Consider the following 23,545-nt stretch of genomic DNA (forward strand, 5'->3'; position numbering starts at 1 on the left):
ACATGTGACAGTTTTTTTTTTTAAGTGCAGTGAACTAGCTCAGTCAAAAGAGTGAAGTTGACAAAATCTTGAAATCTCACTCAGGATTTCACCACTAGAGAAATACATTTTTTGAAATGAAAATCTTTAAGGTTGACCCTTAGTTCAATTTTACATTTTTATGTTGGGCTAGCATGACTGCAGTCACCGCAGTGTTACAAACTGCAGTTCTTCAACATTCCACTGCATATCAAGCGAAAGAAAACCAATCTTTACAGCAAAAATAAACATGTTTATTAACCTGGTTCAAAAACAGTTTGGGCTGGGTACATCATTATTTTAAGGGTACACACTGTACAGGGATGATTTATTTATTTTTTATAAGTATTTATTTCCAAAGTTATTAAACTTACAAGTTTTGCACAAAGCTAGGTTGAGTTCAGCTTTTCTAAATATGTCACTCACTGATAGGAATCAAAACTTGTCAGAAAGAAATGGGTGCTGTCACAGGTGCAAAGTTCAGATACTTTACAGTCTGTGGTCTGCACTGTAAGAACAGATGGGTTATTATCCAAACAGCTCCTAGCTTAGTCTCATTCACTATATGATGCATCAGAGTCCAGCTACTGTGATTGTTCCATGATTACAGCCAAATTAGCTTATGAAAGCAAAATCATTTTTTTTTACATTGGCAGAATGCACAATAGAGTTGTAAAGATGCAGAAAAAATGTTTGTTTGAGCTCTAAGAAGCTCTTTGAAGTCTTGCTTCTTTTATACTTTGGTCAAATTATTCAACAGCAACAGAGGTTTTAAAATAAATGAATAGCTACATACTTCTCCTTTTTAAGTCTTAAATCTAGGATCAAGTATTAACCTTAATCTAATCTCTGAAATCCTAAAATTTAAGTTATTTTATTTCTTTACCCAGGGAGTTTGTTGGGTGAAGTCTCGTGGGAAGTCAAGCCTCACTCTTCAAAGAGGCAGTGACCCCATTTGATTTATGAATCCAAGTCAACAGTCTAGTTCCCTTTGTCAAAGCGGTTGCTCCTGGGACTTTGCTCGTAGCATACCAACTCACACCTCTTTGTCCTCCTCAGAAGTCACTTTGCACCCGAGCATGCAACATGAATGAGTTTCCTTGTCTAAAAATCAAAAACAAAAAAACATGATTGTTGAGCCACCAGCTGATGATGGATGATCAGCCTATCATAACAAGTCTAAGTAACCCATGCTGCTTGAAAAAGATATTCTTTACAGACTTTAAAAGGAGTTTGAGGGGTTAGGAGGGTTTGTTCATACACAAGTTGAGTGCCTGGTTTCCAGGCGTGATAGACTTAGTGCACTAGGAACTCCCTTGACTCTAAAAGCCTGACCTAGTCTCTAAGAATCCCTTCACGCAAGGGTCACTCGTCATTAGAAGTGTAAAGGAAGTGCCCTGCATAAAAAGTACGGCCACCCAAAGCGGCTGGCAAACACTCTGTTCCTTTCAGGCAGAGTCAAGTCTTTTTTGTGTTGCTCTGTACAACATTATCAGAGGAGGAACGCTTGGTGGGGATCAAACTTTGACAATATCGGACGGGCGTAAGGCTGTTTCAGGTGCTTATATTTTAGTTTGGGTTAGAATTTGTTCTCTACTTTTGGTCACAAGTGTAGGACTGATTTTATAAAATTGCTTTTCAAGTTGTCAGCTACAGACATGTTTATTGAAAAGAGAAAACTTCCCACCCGAGCACTGTCTGGTCTATTAACACGATGACCACGGGTCGTTCCTTTCAACCATTATCTTCCTGGCCTGCTGACTACTGCACAAGATGCTCCAAAACCATTGGCCTCATGGCTCATAAAGGGCTGCAAACTTGTTGTTCCATTGGTTGGTGGAGTCGGGAGGAATAGAGTCACTTAGCAGTCCAGTTAGGACATCAGAAAAGAAAAGACATGTTGCTAGGACACCTATCATTAGTCTTTTATGAGAGGCTGCGAGTTAGAGCGAACTAGGCTGAGAGGCTGCACAGGTTAAATGGAAGGACTGCAGTTGGTTAGAGGGAAAAGTGGGATAATAAATAAGCAGAAGACTAGATCAGACTGAAACAGAATGAAAAATGAAGGACAATGAGAGGAGGAGAGAGAATAAAACTGTCTATTGGCTTCTCTCCCTCTCTCTTCTCACATGAGGTTACGTAACAATGGTTTGTTGTATTGTTTTTCCAACCTTTTGTGAGTGCTGCACATTTTGCCAGTGAGTTTTTTCAAGCAAATACAGTTCTTTTCAAAATTTAAAAAGTGCATTCAAAAAGGTTTCTGCATGGGCTGTTTGCACATATTTTACAACAAAGTGTCGTACTTTGATGGCACAGCTAGAACACGGTTTCACGTTTTTCATTTTTCAGTGCTTGTTGATCAAATTAGCAGGGACTTAAAGGATCTCTCAGTGTTTGAAAAAGTTCAATAGGGAGGATGCAACTCCTGTTTTTTATGTGACTCAGCCTGCTAGAAAGAAGATGAGTTATTCTCCATGTCCCTTTACATGTCCCCCAAACAAGCCCCCTTATGTTGTAAAGAATTGCAGATCAAGAAAATGGCACTGTGTAAGTGGAAAGATTTTATACCAAGCACAGGGTATAATTATCCTTTGAATTTTTTAAAAAACATTTTCTTATTTGTATGACTTTGAAGTATTTCTTTCATGAGTGTTATAATATATGCGGCAGCCTCCTGTCTTAAATTATGAAGCTAATGCTCAAGTGCTAAAAAACTGTAGTGCACTAAGTGTCCACTTGAGGCTGGCTACAGAAGCACGAGCAACTATATACACAGCTATTTAGAGAAGAAGATCTTTAGAGCAAAAATAACCATGTTTGTGACCTGTTTCAATATACTTTTTGTCATAGAAATCTAATTTCATGATCAATACACACTTTGACAAAAGTTTTTTTTCCCATAATTTTTGAAGTTATCTGTACCTCATCTAAACTTGAACAGAGTTTAATGGGAAAAACTTTTTCATGATGGTCCCCATTGATGACAGGCTTCAAAATACAATATCAGAAGCCAATGGGTGATGCCAAGGAGACTACATCCATATATTATGTAGTCAGTGTTTTATAATGAACTTACACAGTCTTGGCAATCAAGTTAAAACGATCTTAGGAAACAGAGACAAAAAGCAAATTTTAAACTAGAAGGAATTGGTGTGAAATTGGGTGCACTGAACAAAAGTTACAGACAATATTCAAGCCAAAATTGATCCTTCACCCTGGTTTATAAAATATATCTCTATTGGGAAATGTTGTATCTATAGATGTAAGACAGTAGTAATTGTTCTTTGGCGTATCAGAGAAGGCTGATTAAAGTTTGACCCCAGTTTGTATCTTCTAGCTACTGAGCGCAGCATAAAAAGTTTTGTATCATAAGTCAGACACCATTTTCAGTGAGATCCGTAGAGCTTTACAGATTGCTGGTTCTCATGAGATCTGGAGTGGGAGGGATGAAGAAGAGTTACCTTATTTGCATACTGAAAGTAAAAAAAGGAACAGATTGTAATCTTTGACAGCAATAAGATGTCAGCAACAACACCCACAGTCAGCTGTTTGAGTTGGAAGTAAAAAAGAAACTCTACATTAAAGCCTGCATAACCTCAAAGATGTTTTTTGATTGAACCTTTTGCCAAGCTTCATTACACAAGATTTTCTTTAATGCATTTGATAAGTGTAACCTGTTTAGGTCTGAATCCACTCAAAGGAGATTTCCAAGTGGAGAAAGTCATAACTTTAGCCAGGGTCAGTCCATTTTATGCTGAAGCAATGCCAAGTGTATAAACCGCCTGCTCAATAGACAGCACCCCACATCTTCATATCAACAGCAATTTGTTTGAGCAATTCAACCAGACAGCCCTAGAACATTTCAACACGGGTCACTTCACTGAGGAAGCTTTAGACTGCATTGATGCACAATTTTCACCATCAACAAAAAGAATCCGCTAAGAGAAGTAAAGAGAAAAGAAGCAAGGGGAAATGAAAGACAAAGAGCCCAGTGCAACAGATCCCAAGCACAGGTTCAACAAACTAGCTGCAGCCAATCCACTGCAGCCATTCAGCCCTCTTGAATTCAGCGCCTCTTTTATCCCGATGCAACAATTAGTCTGATCTCCGACAAAGAGAGTGTTTACATTCACAATGTCAGTGTGACAGTATTAGAAGATAGTAAAAGGCCGTGATGGTTAAGCTTAAGTTGCAAACATAGGCGTAAGCATGCATACACACTCACCGACTCCACCTTTCTGCTTTCCTCAGAGAGTCCAAGAGCTTCCTCTACTTGGCAAAAGAGGCACATTGAGAAGCTACAAACCAGGCCACCCAGTAGTGAGTGAGAGCTGCCAGCAAAAACCCTGGAGACATACCAAAAAGTAGATATTGATATGCTGAATATTAATACTGTTGGAGTCTGGTGCTAATGTGACAGCTTTCAGTTGGAAAAAAGCAACAACACAGACAAAGCCAACACTTGAAAAGTTTAAACTTTCTTCTGAACAACTTTTAATTTACTACTGTTAATAGCTATGAACGATTTCTAAGTGATATTTGTTATATTTTATATTTATTCTATGTCTTCCCAGGAGCATTAGCCCTTGAGAGGTCTTAATGAAAACTAGTTCCAGGTCAGGGTTCAGGAAAAGAAGAATTTAAGAATCCTAATTGAATATCCAAAGTGAGACCTGCAGATGCACTAAAATCAAAACTGGGGTATACATAGCTTGCAAGCATGTGGTGACTAGGCCTTAACCTATGGGACTAAAATTAGCATGTAGCTGCTAAGGAGCATTGTTCTGGCACAAAGTATTTTCTAACTAATCTGTCATCGTGGTTCCCAGGTGTGGCTGAATGTGTTGATGGACCCAGGACTTTAAGGACAAACTGATGTTGTACTGTCAAACTTACAATCAACATTCTCATCCTGGTTAATTTTCTTCTATCCACATGGTTCAAATTAAAATTCCCCACTCCTCTGGTGTCTTGAGGATTGAAAGTGACTTAAATACAAAATCTCCATTTTCAATCTGGCATTAGTCTCATTTTGCAAGCCTCCACTTTTGTTACTGAAAACGGAAAATAAAATGCACTTTAAGTGGGCAAAACTAGTAGGGTTTTGAAGGGACTTTCCTTGGCTGTTTAAACAGAAATTAGCCAACTAGTGTAAATGTACAGTTGAAACAGTTGAAATGGAGTAGTTTACTCATCCCACTTTAAGATAGGATTACTGTATAAATCTGCATGTAATATAAGCAGACAGTGGTTTGATGAGTGTGAATTATGATCAGCAAAGCAAGCTTCACCAGCTTTTGATCTTCTGCATTCTCTGGTTAAGTGGTTATGATGTGACACAGTCTATATTTTCTCCATGTATCTCAATTTTCTAGATCAATGCAAAACTGCAACAAACTGTCAACTATGTTTGTTTACATCCAGGTAGTAGCTAAAACTTGGGCTAGGGATAGGTGACTGTAATACAGCTCAGACACACTTGACCTGCATTCTGGGCCTAAACTAATATTGACAATTCATTTAACCAGCTAGTTAATCCGGTGCTGACTTAGTGGTGAGGTTGACAATTTTTTCATTGCTGGGTTGTCTTAAGGAGCACATTTCAAGGCACAACTCTGCCTCATTAGAGTATAGCCACACCAATACCATTACGAAAGGTTTTTGTCTTGCATTTTCCCAAAAACCTAGACCACAGTCTTCATGGTATTAGCACCAAATCAATTACCTTAAGGAAAATGTGCCTTGGACAACAGTCTCATCATTTTGCATTCCTACCAAGTCCCTAGTGTTAGACAGATAAGCCTTTGGAAATAAAGTCTAAATAGTTAGGATCAGAATACATGTAGTGAGTGTTGTCATCTTTTCTGTGCCCACTGCAAATCAACATTCAGTCCCACAGACTTATACTTTCCTAGGGGGATCTTAATTTTTGAAGGAATACTCCTTTTCTTAAAAATATGCCAAATGTGGACTAAAGTGTCAGAATCGATAACTGTCATTTTCACCTACATGGTCACTGACTTGATGAGCACCAAGGTAATAATTTCATTCAAGCCCTTCACCCTGCAGATTTCTCATGGGAGACCTATCATAGTAAGCCTGATGTGCAATTATACATTGAGCTATTCTTAGTTCCGTCTCTCCATGCTCACCTGCCAGGCAGTCTTTTGATGTATAAGCTCTCAGTACATCCTGGAGTGCAATGGACCATGGGTAATGAAGACAAACTGGAGATATCATACAAATAGTGGCTGCTGGTGGTCCTCTCTCTCTGTCTGTCTCTCCAACTGTCACCCATCCACCTCCCCCTCTTCAGCTCATCTTTACTTCAAGCTGAAATGTTTATCAGTCTGGGAAATACAACGCCCCCACATCCTCCTCTGAATTTGTCATTTCACTTATCGCTTGCTGAAATCTCAGTATTGACATAGTAAGGGTGGGGGTAGGATTATACCTGTGGGGTTTAGACGGAGGACAGTAATCACACACCCGTCTTTGAGCTGTCATAAGAAAGAAAGAAAAAAGTAGAGAAATAAATCACAAACTCTTTGGAATTGGTAACTGGAAGAGAGCAGGCATGCCAGGCAGTTTGTGTGTGGGTATGTTGTGTACTACATTGTGTTCCCTGGCGATGGATCATATTTTACAAAAGGAATAGAAACCCAGAAGCTCATCCTAAAAAGAATAAATAAATTATGAATTATGAAAAATATAACAATTACAAGTGGATAAAAATGATCACATGACTGCATATTCATGCAAGCAACTTTTGAAATGTAGTTGCCATCCCAGGTGTCAAGCTATAATCCTATTAACCAGGTCTGGGTGTTTCCCCTGCCAGAGGAGGGGCCCAAATCAAGTATTCTGTCTGTGTTGGCTTAAATCTGACATCAGTCACAATTAAACACAACTCTTTTACCTAAACACATATGAGGAAGATGGCTCTACTCAAGGGTTCTGCCTGTTTAAAGGAAGTTTGTTCTTACCACTTTAACATGTTTAATGCTGCAAAGTGCTGTACTCATGGTGGGTCAAGATCAGAAAAATCTCCTAATGTTGTCTTAATGTTGGGTCTCTGTTAAAAATATTATGTTAGCAGGTCTAGGCCTGTCATTGTTTCTGAAAGCATCTTGAGATGATGTTTGTTGTAATTTGGTGCTTTATAAATAAAGATCAATCTATTGAACACTCAGTAACTTTTGGCAAGTCTTGACACCTTTTGAATTTAACTGGTCATTCACTGTCTCCAGAGTGAGCAATATTCACATGCCTGTTCATCATTTGCAAATTGAGCTGTATAGTTTACGGTTCACCAAAACATGAGAACGTTCCAATTTAGTGCATTCACACACCACACTGCACACAGGGATATAAAACATCTGTTAGACTTCACTAGTAGTTATAAGCGGTACAATAAATGAAGAATGACTTATTTGTTATTTTTGCACACATAGGTAAAACCATCGTTGCATAGGTCAGCCTCCCATTTGGGGCACCCAAGTCAAAAAGTCTGGATTCACCTCTGTTCATTTGGTTCAGTTTTAGTGTTCTCCCATATAATAACTTCTGGCAGGATTAGACTTTTGCGATTAGCCTCTAATGATGGTTTAAAATATTATACTTTCAAGATCTTAGTTTATACAATGGTAGCAGTAGAGTAAATATGGACGGTGCAACCGGTGCAGCTGCATCAGGGCCCAGACGCTGCCAGGGGTCCATGATGGAAGAAAAAAAGAGTAGCTGTCCAGCATAGCCACAGGCCACTTTTATGTGAATGGAATAGCTTGAGATTGGTCAGTAAGGTAATACTGAGTTGCAGGTATGGGAGGAGGAAATGGTAACTCTTCAAACCACCTAGATACCTGTCAGTCATGATAAGTCACAACAACGTGACAGCTGTTTTGCAGGATGAGTGTGTGGCCGGTCACGTGTTAGCCTGCATGGTGACAATAGCAGTTCTCTCAAGCAGCTGTGTGTGTCCAAGCATGTGTATGTCCAAGTGTGTGTGTGTGTGTGTGTGCGTGTGCAAAGCGCTTGAGTTTAGGACAGGGATGGGGGCACCGATAAATATTTGCACCAGGGCCTATCACCATGATGTTATGCCACTGAACGGTAATAATGGCTTTGTGCTGTTTGGTGAAAGATGCTTGTACCACAATATATGACCAGTGAATTCAAAAAGTAATTCATCCATTCGCCTACGCCAGCAGTTGAAATCGCAGATTTATAATACTGTTTTTGATCTCTGCCTTTACAGAGGGTTTCTGATTCAGATATGAAAGACCTCTCTGATTTATTCATGACAATCCATGTAGAGCCAAAGACATTTGACCTCTGCACAGCCAATGCTCTTGAGACATAATCAGAGGTGAATAAGATTAAGTTCAAGGGTTTTTTATTTTATCAGTAAATTTATCAGTTTGAGAAGGGAAAATCAACAGCATTTGGCTTTCTTTTAGTATGATTGTGCACTAAAGCAAGGTGCCTTAATAAACATTATGCCGCAAATGACCCCTACTGGTCAGAACTCCTCATTGCAACAGCTCCATCAACCTGACCCCTCCTTCAGGGATCCATATTATCACTTCTTTCATTCCCCTCAAATGACCTTAAGATTGCACACTGTGTGAAACCATCAACAAAAACAAAAAATGTTCCAAACTTCACATAAAATCTGATGTGGAACAAATGAGTCATCACTTTTTGTATTTTTGATTTAATCTTGTTTGTGAAAATGTCTCTGCTGTGCCCACAGGTGTGTCATCTCAGTTTTAGATAGTCTGAAAAGTATTTATAGCCTAGAGGTGTCTTTAAGCCAACACATATCACCTTTGTTTTGATTCATAAGACAACATGGCTGTAAGTGCCATGAATGCAACGTGTGTGTTTTCCCATGTCATTCCCACACTCCCATCCCCCAAAACAGGAACCATAGTCACCCCTTATCCCATTAAGACAATTGCCAAGACTGGCATTCAAAAATGTGCACGTGTGCGTGTGTGTGAGTGTGTGTTGGGGGAGGCTGCAATCAGACACACAAACCCACATATACGGACGAATGCACACAAATATACCAACCCATACACCCACTGGGCTGAGAAAGAGTAATTTCAAAATCAATCCTTTGGGAGAAAAAGAGTGAAAAAGAAGAATGAGAGCCCCAAAACCTCCACCAGTGTTGGCTGATTGTAAAGGACTGTCAGTTACTGCAGCCTTCTATTGGGCCAAAGGGAAGCAGCAGGATTCAACTTGGGGCCCAATAAAGGGCTATTCTTCCTGGAAATCGGCCCTCGCACATGGACTTGAATACACTCGGACGCTAATCTTCCGAGCTGTGGGAGCCCACTCTATATTCACAGGCTGTGCCACCACAGCAGGCACGGCTGCGCATGCTGATGCTATTACACTCACTACCAGGCTAATGCTAAAGCTAACGCAGGGTTAATGCTAATGTCTTGGTTTATGATTCTTATTGTTTGAATTTAGCAGATAAATGTTAACTACAGGTCAAAAAGGGACAAGTTAGTGATACTTTAGTTTACACATTTATGCAATTCCCTGACAATTTCATTGATAAAGTTTTTTTTTTTTTACTGTTGCAGTGCTTGCAGAGCTTTTGTGGCCAAAGGAAGAAGTTTTAGCCTCCCTAGCTCACAGAAATGACAGTGATCATAGTGATTGAATGTTAACCATCAAAAGGATAACTTACTCCAGGTATCGTCCACGTCTACTTCTTCATGAGTAGTTGGGGCCTAGTTTCTTCTTGTGTAGCTTGCACTCTCCATCATAGGTGAGTTGTTTGGTATTAGTCACTTGGACTGGGAATGAAGCTTAGTCTGGGGTTGTTTAAAGCCTCTGTTGTAGGTGGGTCATGGGGGTCACCTGATCTTGGTGCACAGGGTTTCAGCTGTTCAGAGAATCAGAAACTGTGTTGTATCAAAAGTGAATCAGGTTTCCAGCCCTGTTAAAGCATGACTTTTTTGAGTTGATGGCATCTTCATATTCCATCCAGAGGTCTTTTTTGGCCAGGATAAGTAGACTGATGTCTTGTGGCCTTTAGCTGACTCTCCATTGCTCAGTCTAAAATAAGTAAAGGAGTTGGGATTTTTTTTCTCCCAACATGTACGTCCGTCCATCACTCATAATGTAAATTATGATTGTTTGTGCCTGGTTGTTTTGTCCTTCGGGTGTACAAGCTTTTGATGCATTATGTTTGATGGTTTGTGCCCAACCCTAACCCAAACCCTGTTGTTAGAAACCCCTTTGTGTTTGTCATACCCTAGACGACTGAGAAACAACATTGCAGGGCCATTTTTTAATCCCCTCTCTTTCATTTGAGAGGTCTCGATGACGGCTAGAAGAAACTGATAAACCAACAATGCCAAATATGGTTATTGTACAAAACTGTTGGGATAACATTGGTCATTCTTCAGGAAAAAGCTTCAGCCAATGGTCAGTGACAAGGCCATAAATGTTAATGGTAAGCCATTTCACTTTTCTTTATGATCTCACCAAGGAGGTGATCGAAATGTATCATGGTTTGAAAACTGTAATCGAAAAGGCTCTAGATGACCAAAAACACACACAAACACCACAACCTCATGAAGACTCATTGCTGAGGAGATTCCTAAAGACAAACATGACTCATTCATCTTTGCACTGACCCAGTTCCCCTTTATTAACAGTAATTTGAGTCGGAATCTATATCAGCCCAGCCTGCCTTAAGTAGGTGATCAATTCATTTTCAACATTTCATTTAGACTGATGGCATCGTTATAAACTGGGAACTGAAACCTTTTCAATCACTCCTATAAAAGTTATATATATTTATCATTACTGCAAATACACCACCATTCTAGATACTTCATCATTTTCATGATGCGTAGTGGGCCAAGGGTCATATTCTTTAAATGCAAGGCTTCACCTCTCTTGGAAATTCTTTAATTTTACTTTTATTTTATATTTATGCTTCTTAGTTCAGTATTTTATTAAAAATATAATACTAAGTATAAGATGAAACAACTTATTGTGAGAGAGGAGCCATTCATAGAGACAACACACAGTTAAGTCAACTCCGTTGTTCCCGTTTTTGCATCTTTTAGCCCATATTTATATTTTTTTAGTCTACATCGCTTGGGTTCCGAGCTAAAAAGTGCTCTAATTAACTCATGACATCACCCATTCAGTAAAAACAGGATATATAGAGTAGTATTGAGCTGGAGATCACACTGTAAATTCAGCAAGTGAGAAACAAGATATTCCCCTCATTAATCGGTCACAAACTTAAAATAGAGTATCCAGAGTCAGAGTTATTGACAAACATTGCCTGATTGATTCTAATTGGCCAAAACCGCAGAGTAATTATTAATTCCCCACTACAAAATTGACACCAGGGACAACCTGATCCCACACACCATATCAAATTTGAATTAATGTACATAAAGAACATGGCTTAGTACACGTCTGCCTTTTGACACTGTGTGATGAAATAATTTGTTTCCATCCTGAGAATGTCTGTCACTGGACACAGAAGTGAGAGTAGGTCAAAGAGCTACAGGGCTCAACCATCATCACATGAGATCCTGTCCTGCAATCCAGACAATGGCAGCAGAGCTGGTGAGTGAATATCATCTTATGATCCCACGATCTCTGACAGGATACACTTTTTTTTGGACATCCCATTTATGATATATTATTTTTGAGAGCACCATTTTTGATGAATGATAATATTGTCCTGTGATTGTTGATTGAGTTTTTTCAGCTGCTGTTCACCAACGCAGTCAATTTTAACTGCAGAAGTTGGGACCGATTTTAAATCTTATGTTAGGACTAAAATCTTGATTTAACAAACCTGAAAAAATCAGAGTAAAATGACCAGCGTGCCACTATTTAAAACCAAAGTTGTATCATCTTTTCATAACAGCACTAAATCATGATAAGCTTTGTTCAGCATCAGTGATCTTCCATTTGCTGGCAGAAACTTTGAAGGGATCTTTTCATGGGTAAGCATCCTTCTCATGTTATCTCTGGTGAAATACTGTCCTCCAGTGGATGAAAATATGAAGATGTCTTCTGATAAACAAGCTTAATACCTCACTTGGTAGAGCAGAAACCTTATCTTTTCTGTCTACAGAGTGATGTTTGGTTTCCATCCATCCCTCACTGGCACATGGTTTGCGCTTGCCATCATTTTAAAGGTACAGTCAGCTCAACACGATCCGCACATCTGCACGTTTATCTTTGTCAAAACAGTCTTAAATCTTACTGATACTTGCAGGCACAGTCCCATTCTGAGAAAAGATTAAGTTGATGCTAAGATTTTCTTCAGGCACCAGCATCCCTCCCACATCAGAGGCTGACCGACTTTAATAAGCTGCAGGCATCAGGACATAATGCCATGGATGAAGGAGAAGGGAAAACAGCAGGAATGTTGATGTATTTATCCAGACTACAGATTTGGAAAACTTGAGGGGAAATCTGAAAATATGGTGTGGGAAAAGCAGCAAGAGGAATTTAACAACTCACCTGTGATTAAATAAGCACAATGCAAGCAGAAAACTAAAGTAGTCAGCTAATTGGAGGCTAAATCTGGAGTTTAGCTATGTTGTGGCAACACAGCTTGGAAAATATTATTGATTTAACAGTTCAGGGAAAATCAAGCTGTCTATACATGTAGAAGAAAATCAGAGGAACTGTGAAAAAAAAGGAAAATAAAAACATGTGTATCTCAGTGTGCACAGCTTGAGTTTTCGGCCTTGGTTGAAATAGTAGAACTGACCGCCGTGGTTGCTTGGACAGCTGTCATGACCCCCAGAGGGTGAATCCTTCAAACTTGATCATCCCCTGACTCTATGTGTAGGTTAAATAATAAATAGCATCAAAGGTTATGATGTTTCCATAAATATTGGTTCTATGATAGAGAAATGGTAAACTTTAAACCTGCAAACAGCAATATGTTCACATGACCTTTTGGCTTGTTAGCAATTAGCTAGGCAGAACAGGCTTTAAGTCTCATTACAACTGCAGGGGATCAATGCAAAGTCTATTTTGGCTTGTGTTAAAATATGAGTTAAAAAAAAGAAAGAGGAAAAATACGGCATAGGACAGGAGTCTGTAGGCTGACCTGTAACAGTGGCATTGCAGTAACTGTACATGGCTGCCTTGAAGTAGAAATTACCTCATTATAAGAGGTCACAAGGTGAACCAGGCAGGGACTACTAGTTTAAGGGGTAAAAGCCTCTAGCAGCCTGACCAGAATCCTCCAAACTAAGCTGTACTAGCGGCAGTACTTTCTCCAACAAAAACAAGGGAAAACAGTCAAAATCAAAGCGCACACTGGAAGGTGAAGCACAACGAATCAGAACAGGACATGTGACACGGGGCCAGGACACACCATGCTGGGTCATGCTGCTCTGGGAGATTTATTTAGTGATTTTTCGTTTTTTTGTTTTTATTATGTTTTTTTTTCTTTTTCTTTTTTTTTTTCACTTGCGCTCCTGTCAGGAGTGTGGTAAATGGGACAGTCAAGCAGCAAGAGTCACAGTTCATCATCATCATCATTGTCATTATCATCATCACTGTCACCGCCATCATTATCATCCTCCTCATGGTATCATAATAAGAATTTTCATCATCATTTAACTTTTTCCTCAAGCTAGAAAATAATTTACATCACATTGTTTTCACTGACTTTTGAGACCACAAACATTCCAGCAACACACTCTAGGATTAAGGGTGGGTAACAATCAGAAAAGCATGACTTTTTGCATAGTATTAAATGAACAAAGACATTGAGTTCTTTATTTACAATTATTGTATAGATAAAAAAAATATCATAAAAACAAGATGAACACTTAAATCACTTACCCATAAATGGCTAAGTATGCCAAAAGGTTATCTGTTGGCATTTCTCTTTTTCTTTGTTCCACAAACTGCATGCTGCTAAATACAGTACATCGAGGCAGGTGAGAGTATATTGCAAGAAGTATCATTGATATCATTATCATCAGCATTATCATCATCATCATCATTGTCATCATTGTCGGTGTCATCTTCAACATAATTATTGGTTGTTACAACACGTGTTATCATTGGATGTAATCACAAGATGTTTCAAAGTGTTTCTGACAGGAGCGGTGATTAATACATACAGCCAAACAGCTGTGTTGGCAGTATGACTCATTGTGGTGCATGATGGGAGATGTAGTCAGGAAGAGTTCCCGTTTTCACATCAGTCCGCATGGAGTTATGGTCCTCAGTGGACCCACTGCTGTATTTACAAAGATTCTTTTTCAATAGTCGTCTTTGCATCCTCTTAAAGCTGAATGTCCTCCTGGATGTAAAAGTGGTCGGAGAATGTTTGCTTTAGTCTTTTCTTTTCTTTTATATTTATTGAAAATGATGTTGCTTTTATTGTATTTTTTGTTATGTTTATTGTTTTCATTTTGTACAGACAAATAAACAAATAATTTTTCAAGTTGAAATGTCGAAAGGAAACAAAATAAATCAACATCTTCTAAGCAGAATATCAGAATCCAGACTGTTGTTGTTCAACTTAAATACGACATATTTATTCAAGTGGTCCATGTGACTTTTTCAACACGCCTGAGCTGACTGGTAAAGCTTGTGCACCCTCTCCAGATGGACGGATCGACTGGGAAATGACAGAGGAGGAGGAGGAGGATAGAAAAGAAAAGAGATGCTCGCATAAATTATTTTATATACTGTAGTAGTCTATAGGATTTTTTTTTAAGTAGAAAAAACGTCAATTCTTCTCAAGTTGCATAATGAGCCTATCATGTCATGCTTGCCAATGACTTCAGTTAGTAATAGAAATAACAATAGTACAGGCTAGTTAAGTGGCCATGTCCTTCTGAGTGCAATAAGACAGGGTTAATGTGCCTTCTGTATGTCACGTCTCTCTGGTCATGTCTGATTGGTCAAAGCACAATAAATAGTTTACAACTAGTGAGTACAGTTGAGATGCTAGATTACTGTATATTCTGTGACGGCAGGAAGACAAGCTTGGTTAAAACACACAAAAGCACATCTAGAATTACACCACAGAAGTTTTCATTCATAACCAGATAGTGCAGAAAAGGATTTTCTTTTTTATATATATAGAAAAAGAGTCAAAGCAACATTCCATTTTTGTTGTAATTCTTTTTTTTTTTCTTTTTTCAGTTTTTCCTTTTTTTAGATGTTAAAAATGCCAACAGCTTTGTGGGGCTGTGTGTGTGTCCCTCTGCTAGAGGAAAGGATATTCTTTTAAACCAAAAAAATAAATCAACTTAAATAAAAAAAACAACACGCTATCATCAAATTTCTTAACAAAAACAAAAGAAAAGTCTGATTTCTGTGCGGCACAGATTAGCTAAATATAACTCTGCAGATTTCTTAAATGACTTGATTGCAGCCTTTTGATGGTCACATATATTTTTAAAACCTTAAGTCCTTGGAACAAGCAGGTTTATCGAGAAGACAGTTCAATGTAAAGGTCCTGGACTCAGCCTTTGACTCAAACTCTGACCCCAGGTTAGTACTGAAGCACAGAAAAACCCACAATAAATAAAAAAAAAAAAAATCAGAAAAAGAATAAAATATTCCCCCTCTGTCACATAAAGGAGGCCCCCTGTTATGAAAGGCAAGCCACTCCAACTTGATCCCAACAATCATATAGCATAATACTAAGATTCCACATTTACTACGTTTCCCATAATATTTTGGTTTCTTTTTGTTTGTCAATCCTCTAAAAATATCTACAATATTGAAAAGATAGCAGGCAAATTCCAGCACATGGTTTTTCAGTAATAACACACCAACACAGCTCTGGTCCTTCTGAGCTGTAGCTCCGCCTCTTTCTCCCTCTGCAAACCAGGAAGTTTATCTCTACGAGGTTGTAAACAAATTACATTCTCTTTAAGACATAAATAAGTCAAAGTATTTTGAGCCATTGAAGCAGGAACAAGGCAACATGCCGACAAACAAAGATAAACTCTCTCTAAATATATTTATATGTATTTATATTTATAGAATATATCCCATAAATGCTGTCATCATCAATATTATTTTGTGTTCCTCTTTTCTGACAGGTGCAAAACTACTGTGCAAGTTGAGCCCTACCACCTCGTTACACATTTCTGTTTATGGATGAAAGAAATTTTTACAGTCGGGTACATGTTCATGCCACACAGAAAAGGGAACTTTGCAGGCCAGGAACTCAGAGAAGCTGTCTTTAAAGTAGTAGTCCACTGCAAAGCCTTAGCCCGTCACAACAAAAGAACTCCAATTAAACTAAAACCCTTTTGAATAAAACTTGGGTAATGTACATTCATGCAGGAGCAACAATAATAATAACCATAATAATCATAATGAGAATCAGAATAATAACAATGTTTTTCAATTTAATTTAAACTATTATCAGTATCGACAATGTTATTGTTGAGGAGATGGAGCGTAAGGGGAGTTTAGAGTCTGTCCTGTTTTGTGATTTTTACTCCTCAGCAGAGTCTCCCTCCTCATTGTCCTCCTCCTGGTGCCACTAATGTCACGCTTCACACACGTGCAGTCAGCAGCACGCTTATTCAGTACATGCTAATACGCATATGGTCTTACACACCGCTGCCGCCGCTGCCACCATACACATACAACCACAAAAGCAGGATGGCTGTGTAGGTTTTGTGGCTTTGTTGCGCTTTTTTTTGATTGTATGTTAAGTTCATTTCTTTTCACCTTGCTGTAATATTTTAGATTTTCTGTTTTGAGAGAAGCAGAGGGCTTTAAGAGCTCAAGGTTAAGGGAAGGGATGAGGATGCTGCCACAGGACCTGTCCTGTGTAGGTGGAAAATGGTTATTTTTTCGAGGGGGTGTGTTGGGAATTCGGGATGATTTGTGAAATTCTGGGTGTTACAAGGTGAAAGGTTGCACTTAGATCTCTGGAGGAGTTTGAGAAGGTGCCCGCAGACTGTGAGGAAATGACATTAGAGGTTAGAGCCGAGGTTAAAATCAGGGTTAGAGGCTGGTCTCCAGGCTGTGAAGTGGGCTGGCGGGGCTGGAGGAAGCGGCTGATTTACTGGTGTCAATGGTGAGATTGATGCCGCTGTCGATGGCGTTGTTGTTCTTGTTGGGGGATGAGGGCTGGCTGGAGTACTTCCTCATCCTCCGAGCAGAGTCGTCGTCTGTGTCGTCGATGAGAGGGATGTTGGGCGTGGAGTCTTCTATCCTAAACTCGGGGTGTGTCATGAAGTTGTGGATGGATGATCTGGAGTCTGGTTTCTCCAGGCCTTCATAGAGGGAGCTACGGAATGCATTCACAACGCGGATCTGTCGCAGAAACAAGGGAGGGAAGAAAAGAAGAAGAGTAAGAGTTGATGCCAGAGACTGAGAGGCAGGGCTGGAGGGACCCTGGGGATGAGAGGAGAGAGGACGGAGGAGGAGAGAACCTCTCAGTTGAGGATAAAGAGGTGAGAGGAAGGAGGAGGAGGTAAAATAGCATCTGCAGTCTGTGTTCTGCTTTCACAAGATGACTACAGTTCACAAGTCACTCAAATTTTGGCGTGCACTAAGAAAGCAGTGAGGAACACAATTGTAAAAAATAACACAACAAAATCATACATTTCAAGAAAACAAAGCAACATAAACGCTCGTTGTAAGTATACGCTTTAGTCCAATGTGCTGTATACCTAGAAACAAGCCACGTTAATAAATGGAATGCTCACAGAAATAAATTAAGGAGAATATCACATGCAAGTTTGAAGAAATCTGGTGGACGAGGTCAGTAAGAAGGAAGGAGGTTAGATCTAAGAGATCCAATCAAGGTGCTATAAAAACTTCTGGAGGTACCAGAGCACTGTCTGGGAAAATCTCCACACAGACTCTGCGTGGGCCACACAAACATACGAGTAAAGCACAGGGTGGGGGAGAGCATGGTCCCAAACAGAGCAATGGAGAGAGTCAAACTCAAGCCTGCATGAGGAGGTTTGTTCAACACAAGCACTGCAGTGTAAAAACTCACAACAAAAGACATTCAGGAAAAAAAAGAAACCAAACAGTGTCATTTTTGACAACGAGCGAACACAGCAGGTTTAAACATTATCAACGCAGGAAGTAAACAAGAGGTAAACAAACTACATGCAACAAGACAACAGGACGGTGAGGTGGATGTGGACTGCTCACACAAAACACATGGAGGTGAATGATGGAGATAATAAGTTCACTGTCAGAGGTCTGACGGTCAACGCACATTTTCAACTCCATGCACCTCTAAGTAAACACTCAAGTATAGACTCCAAACACTGCGTGAAGCTTTAAGGACAACAGTCCATTTAAGTGTTGCTTAAATTAAGATGATATCGCATGTGTAATCATGATCTACAAGCCTGGTTGGGAAAAAAATCCCCACTTAGTGCTCTTTAGAGGATACTGACTTAGGTCAACAAAGTCTCTTCCTCATATTTGATCAACAGATCATCTGTTGTTAATTAATGAACATAATAACAAATATAAGAGCACTAATGTAAAAAGGACAAAAAAATATTTTAAAGTCTCATGTTGCTCTTTTATTTTTAGATTTACAAATAGGGATGTAAGATTTCTAAAAGAAAAAACAAGAGTGAAAAATTTAACTTTGCACCCTGGAAATTTTAATATTGTCTTCAAACGTTTTACAATCCCACTCCTTAAACCAGCTGACACTGATATACAGCAGATGAAAAATGAATGAATAAGTACAGATTCTGTTTTGAATGTGAAGCTGGGTTATGAGAAATGTTAGCCTGAAATATATTTATATTATTAAAAGGGATATTTCAGTCTTTTGCTCGATAAGTTACAGGCCCTGTCTGCATTAAAGTGTAGCCTAGCTTGCATGCTTTTTCACCTGGCATTAATTCATTCACCAGGTACATTTAACTCTAACAACCTTAATTAAAAAAAAAAAAAAAAAAAGCAATCCTTAAAAGTAAAATAACTGAGTCACGCACTCCAGTATACTGTTTTTACTTCAAAAAAAGGATGATATGATCCGTCAGCAGCCGAAAAAACTACCTCCAGTGTAGTATAACTGTCATACATACTGTAACACTGCACTATATTCTGTTTATATAAATCCTGCTGCTGTAGTATCTGTGGCACAATGGGGTAGATAAAGAAAATAAGAAAAGTCTGTCTGGATGAGCACATGTGACAGGATGTCTGACAGGTAACACTGATGGGGTGTCAGAAAAAAAGGGCGGGGGGTTGAATATACGTCGGTGGGGCTACAGAGGTTTTATGTCTGTAACTATGGCAACATGACAGTCAACTACACCGACAGAATGGAGCGACAAGACGGGATGGATTATAGGTGCAGTTTTCTGCTTAAATGTGTCCCCTTCAGTACTGTTCACACAGCCCCAGTAGAGTTTGACATCATATCTTTTATAACAAAAACAAAAACATAAACAAGGTTAAAGACTGTTTGCTTGATTGTAACAAGACAAGAGGGAGATTTCTTCACTCCTGTAAGTTGATTTTAGTTGCATTGTTTAGAGTCACCGTAACCCAAAGTGGCCATAAATGTAAATGTGCTGTTTTTAGGTTTCCTGTCATAGCAGCTCAATTCAACCGTTCTGCATCATCACTGGCAAACTAACAAGCCACCACTTATACTTGAATGTTTACCCAGTCCTCGGTGAGTTGATTGATATTAGTTCACATTAATGTCCCTCAAGACATAAAAATGGAGGGATTGGGGGATGGGGTAATGGATGGGGGAGATGAGCAGAGGGAAGACAAACTCACAACCTGAAATGTCACGCCGTGGGTATCACCCTTAGTCCTGCGCTCCTAGCACTCTGAGGAAACAAACACACATTCACCAATGAGAGGACAGTACACCCAAGCATGGGAGGAGATATCAAGATGAATTTTAAGTCCAGTATGAACAGCAAAAAGACAGAAAAGAGAGAGGAAATGAAAAAAGCAGAGAGCAAGAAAGAAGAACAAATAAAAACAAAAATATTCAGAGATGCCATCTGCATCAGGTAGACTGGCTTTAAAGAATAAAATGCCAAACAGGTCAACAGGTTTTTTTGTTTTTTAAATGATGACACCTCTGAAGAAAAGAGAGCAGAGTAGCAGACTGACAGAGATCTGACTCACGGCCAGTAGTGGGAGGAGCAGTAGCAGCAGTAGTGCTTGTAGGAGAGGAAAGGGCATTGGACAAGGACACGTGACTAGGACTAGAAACATTGGTTACATCCTGGGTCTGGCTGGTGGTGGATGATTGGCGTCTCAGAGCTCCCGCCCCCTGAAAGGAGGTGCCACTCTTGAAGGTGTTGACTACTTCAATCTGTGGGAGGAGAGCGGGACAGGAGAGGACAAATGGCTGCTCAGAGTGACACACACCAAATGGCAACACAGGTTGACTGGCTGGGTGACTTTGGTGGTAGAGGGAGCACAACATGTCTCAGTCATGACTCAATGAAGGTGGACGGCTAAAGGTCGGGGTGCGGTATCCTAAAATAAATGGAAAAAAAGTACCCTGTGAAAAGATGTTTTGTCTAAGACTTTGAAGGTAGCTGCTGTTAAGCTTTTTTGTGTTCATGAACATCAAACATTTAAGAGGTGAGAAAAGTTTTTGAATTTGCATGATCTGACCCTTTAAAGACCAGAGGATATAAAACTATTGATACAGCAACTTACATTATTTGAAGGTATTATCAGTTTACATTGTGGATCAAATAAAATTTGCAGTTAAATAAAAATCTGCATGACTGTTGGGATTGCTGATGATCTCAGGCACCCCCTGTGGACAGGGCAGTACATCCTTTATGTCATCTTATCTTGTCCTGTAAATGTGTTACTGTTTTTGAGTAGTCAAACATGTCACAAGCCCTACATTTTTTCTGTGGAAAGTCTAAAAAAGCATGTAAATTGTATAAAAAATGTTACACTGTATAAATAAATCTTTATTCTGATGGTTTTGTTTGTTTCTGGTGGTCATGGATAGACAACATGGTTAATTTCACTTTGATTCATATCCTGCTTCAAACTTGTCAGAGGAGTTTGAAAGTTTCTCTGCATACTGTTTGTTTTTCTACACTTACTATAAATACATTTTACTTTAATACTATTTATTCTATTTCAAATGTTCATTCCAGGTTACTGGCATCATGTCATACCCTTCACTTTTAGCTTATGATGACATCTTGGGATGTTTGCCTCATTTTATGTTGCTGCAATTTAAAACACCATAACAAGACATAAGAGGGTTTGACGATCAGCTGACTAACTCAGGTGTGTTTCCACTGCATCATGTCATTAGATCTTTTTCCCTCTGAACCATCAGTGAGAAACAGGTGAGATGAAAACAACCAAGGCATGTGCAGAACTGCCTTGAATATCACAGTGGTGTCGGTTCTGGTCACAGTAAGAACAATTCAGTAAAAGTCAAACTGAACCCCCGGAGGATCAGAGCATCGATCTCCCACAGGTGCACACAGTCGATTGTCTCAGCCCAGCGACAGAAAGCTGCATCCTCTTGTACCTAAATGAATCATCTTGAGAATAATTAGCTTAAACACTGTTACTGACTAACATAATGAGCACATAACACTGTAATGCGTCTTCTTAGGTTAAGTTTCTCTGAGGTGTGTAAGGTTGTGTGGCTTCCCACTGAAAGTTGATTACACAGCAAACACAAAACAGCGAAAAGCCATCACAAGTGGATGTGTTAACCCTCTTTTTTTAACTTTATCCTCTAAAATAGCTCCTTTTTCAGTAAAATGATCTATGTTTTTAAATGACGTAGAGCATTGCAGAATTGAATTACAGTTGATTCTTTCTTACCTGAGTCTGAATGCGGTTGAGTCCTCTGAACCAGAGGATCTGTCCTCTCCTCAGCTCCCTTTCTGCGTGGTCGATCTCTTCATTCTCCTCATTCACATCCTCCTCTGGTAGCTCGTCTTTCTGAGTCAGCTGGCCCGCCCTCCGCAGGAAACGCAACCTGGCGTTAGGTATGGTAGCTATCACCTGACACAGAGAAAGAGAAGAGGATTAGAGAAAGGGATGGATAGCTTACAGTGCAGCAGAGGTACGCAGAGGAAGAATAAAACACGTGAAACTGTGATAACAGCAGAAGGAACAAGCACAGCGGGAAAATTGTAGACAGAGAAACAGATGAGTTTGCTTGTTACCTGTCCCCAGACAAGTTCTCCAAGCCCCAGGAAAACACACCACATCCACTTCTCCAGGTCCAGAGGCTGACAGCTGAATGGCTTTCCTCCAAACTGCACAATCACAATCTGCACAAAGCAGAGCAAAAATCATGAAGGCAGCAGAAGAGAATGTTATTTAACAAGCACAAACTTTAAATCCTCGATAATAACTGCTTACCTGAACAGCAAAGGTGCCAAAAACAATAGAGCAGAAGATAGGGTTCCTGAAGATACCATCAAAGACATTCCTCTCACCGTGGATTTTGCGAGCATTTATCTCATTGAAGAGCTGCATCATGACGAAGGTGTTGAAGATGATGGTGTAGTGCTCAGATGGGGGAGAGTGCAGAGGAGCATTGCGGCCACTGTCGATGTCAAAGATCTGCTCACCTGCAGGAACGAAACATCAGAAATTTGAATGACTTTGTCAACTTTGAGGTATTTTACAGTGAAGAGTGAAGTCAGAGTCCGTACCAACAAAGAGAAGAGTGAAGATGATGACGAGCTGATAGACCCCATGTCCGAGGATGTTCTTTGTCATGGTGCTGGAGATGAGAGGCTTATTGCGACCGTATGGCTTCCTCTTCAGTAGAGACTCTGTGGGAGGCTCTGTGGCCAAGGCCAGAGATGCAAAAGTATCCATGATCAGGTTCACCCACAACATCTGCACAGCCTTCAGAGGAGAGTCCTGGAGAAACAAAGCAGAAAATAGAACAAAAGAGAAACATCTTTAATAGAACAATTTTACCTTCATAGCCAAAACTTGTTCATAAATCTGTACTTAACTGATCATTAAATACTGTTTATGATACACATCTTTCAGACCTGGGTGATGCAGGCGCCAGTGAAAGCCACGATGACGGCCACAACATTCACAGTCAGCTGGAACTGAAGAAACTTGGAGATGCTGTCGTATACGTTCCTGCCCCACATCACCGCCTTGACGATGCTGCTGAAGTTATCATCAGTCAGAATAATATCTGACGCCTCTTTGGCAACATCTGTACCAGCAATTCCCTGAGAGAGGGTGAAAAAGCAGTGCTTGAGGACACCCTCCCTGATAGGTGGTACATTTTTGTGAGTTACATAATGAATGCAGAGGTTTCAAAATAAAACATACCAAATGAAAAAAGGATACTCTTATACTACCATTAGTATTGATAACAAAGTAGTTACCAAAGATGTAAAATTAGTATTTTGGATAAAACAGCAACTTTATGTAGCTTAACATCACAAATTTGCCTCCAGGGGCTACATAGTCCATAAAGCACACAGCACCATCTGTCTGTAGGCCTGCTGTTGGAAACATGGGAAAAAAAATCTTCTAAAAC

At 39.6% G+C, this 23,545-nt stretch overlaps 1 protein-coding gene across 12 annotated transcripts in view; it reads right to left on the minus strand.

The window, feature by feature from the left end:
• Positions 1-13,791: 13,791 nt before the first annotated feature.
• Positions 13,792-23,545, minus strand: part of atp2b2 (ATPase plasma membrane Ca2+ transporting 2) — a 141,477-nt gene continuing 131,723 nt past the window's right edge. For 10 of the 12 annotated variants that reach the window (XM_074678874.1, XM_074678902.1, XM_074678885.1 and 7 more), the window contains 6 exons: positions 23,040-23,231; positions 22,689-22,902; positions 22,393-22,604; positions 22,194-22,301; positions 21,847-22,029; positions 13,792-17,340 (listed from right to left, as the gene is read on the minus strand). In XM_074678874.1, the coding sequence (XP_074534975.1) occupies positions 17,029-17,340; positions 21,847-22,029; positions 22,194-22,301; positions 22,393-22,604; positions 22,689-22,902; positions 23,040-23,231 (1,221 nt within the window). In that variant the 3' untranslated portion in view covers positions 13,792-17,028. Of the gene's footprint in view, positions 17,341-19,800; positions 19,851-20,157; positions 20,348-21,846; positions 22,030-22,193; positions 22,302-22,392; positions 22,605-22,688; positions 22,903-23,039; positions 23,232-23,545 lie in introns of all 12 variants that reach the window. The other 2 variants (XM_074678918.1, XM_074678944.1) reach the window with 1 other exon arrangement.

The sequence above is a fragment of the Halichoeres trimaculatus genome, unplaced genomic scaffold, assembly GCF_033239565.1.
Source record: "Halichoeres trimaculatus isolate MK-OKI-2021-1 unplaced genomic scaffold, fHalTri1.1 fHalTri1_scaffold_1, whole genome shotgun sequence".
In the NCBI taxonomy this organism is placed as follows: Eukaryota; Metazoa; Chordata; class Actinopteri; order Labriformes; family Labridae; genus Halichoeres; species Halichoeres trimaculatus.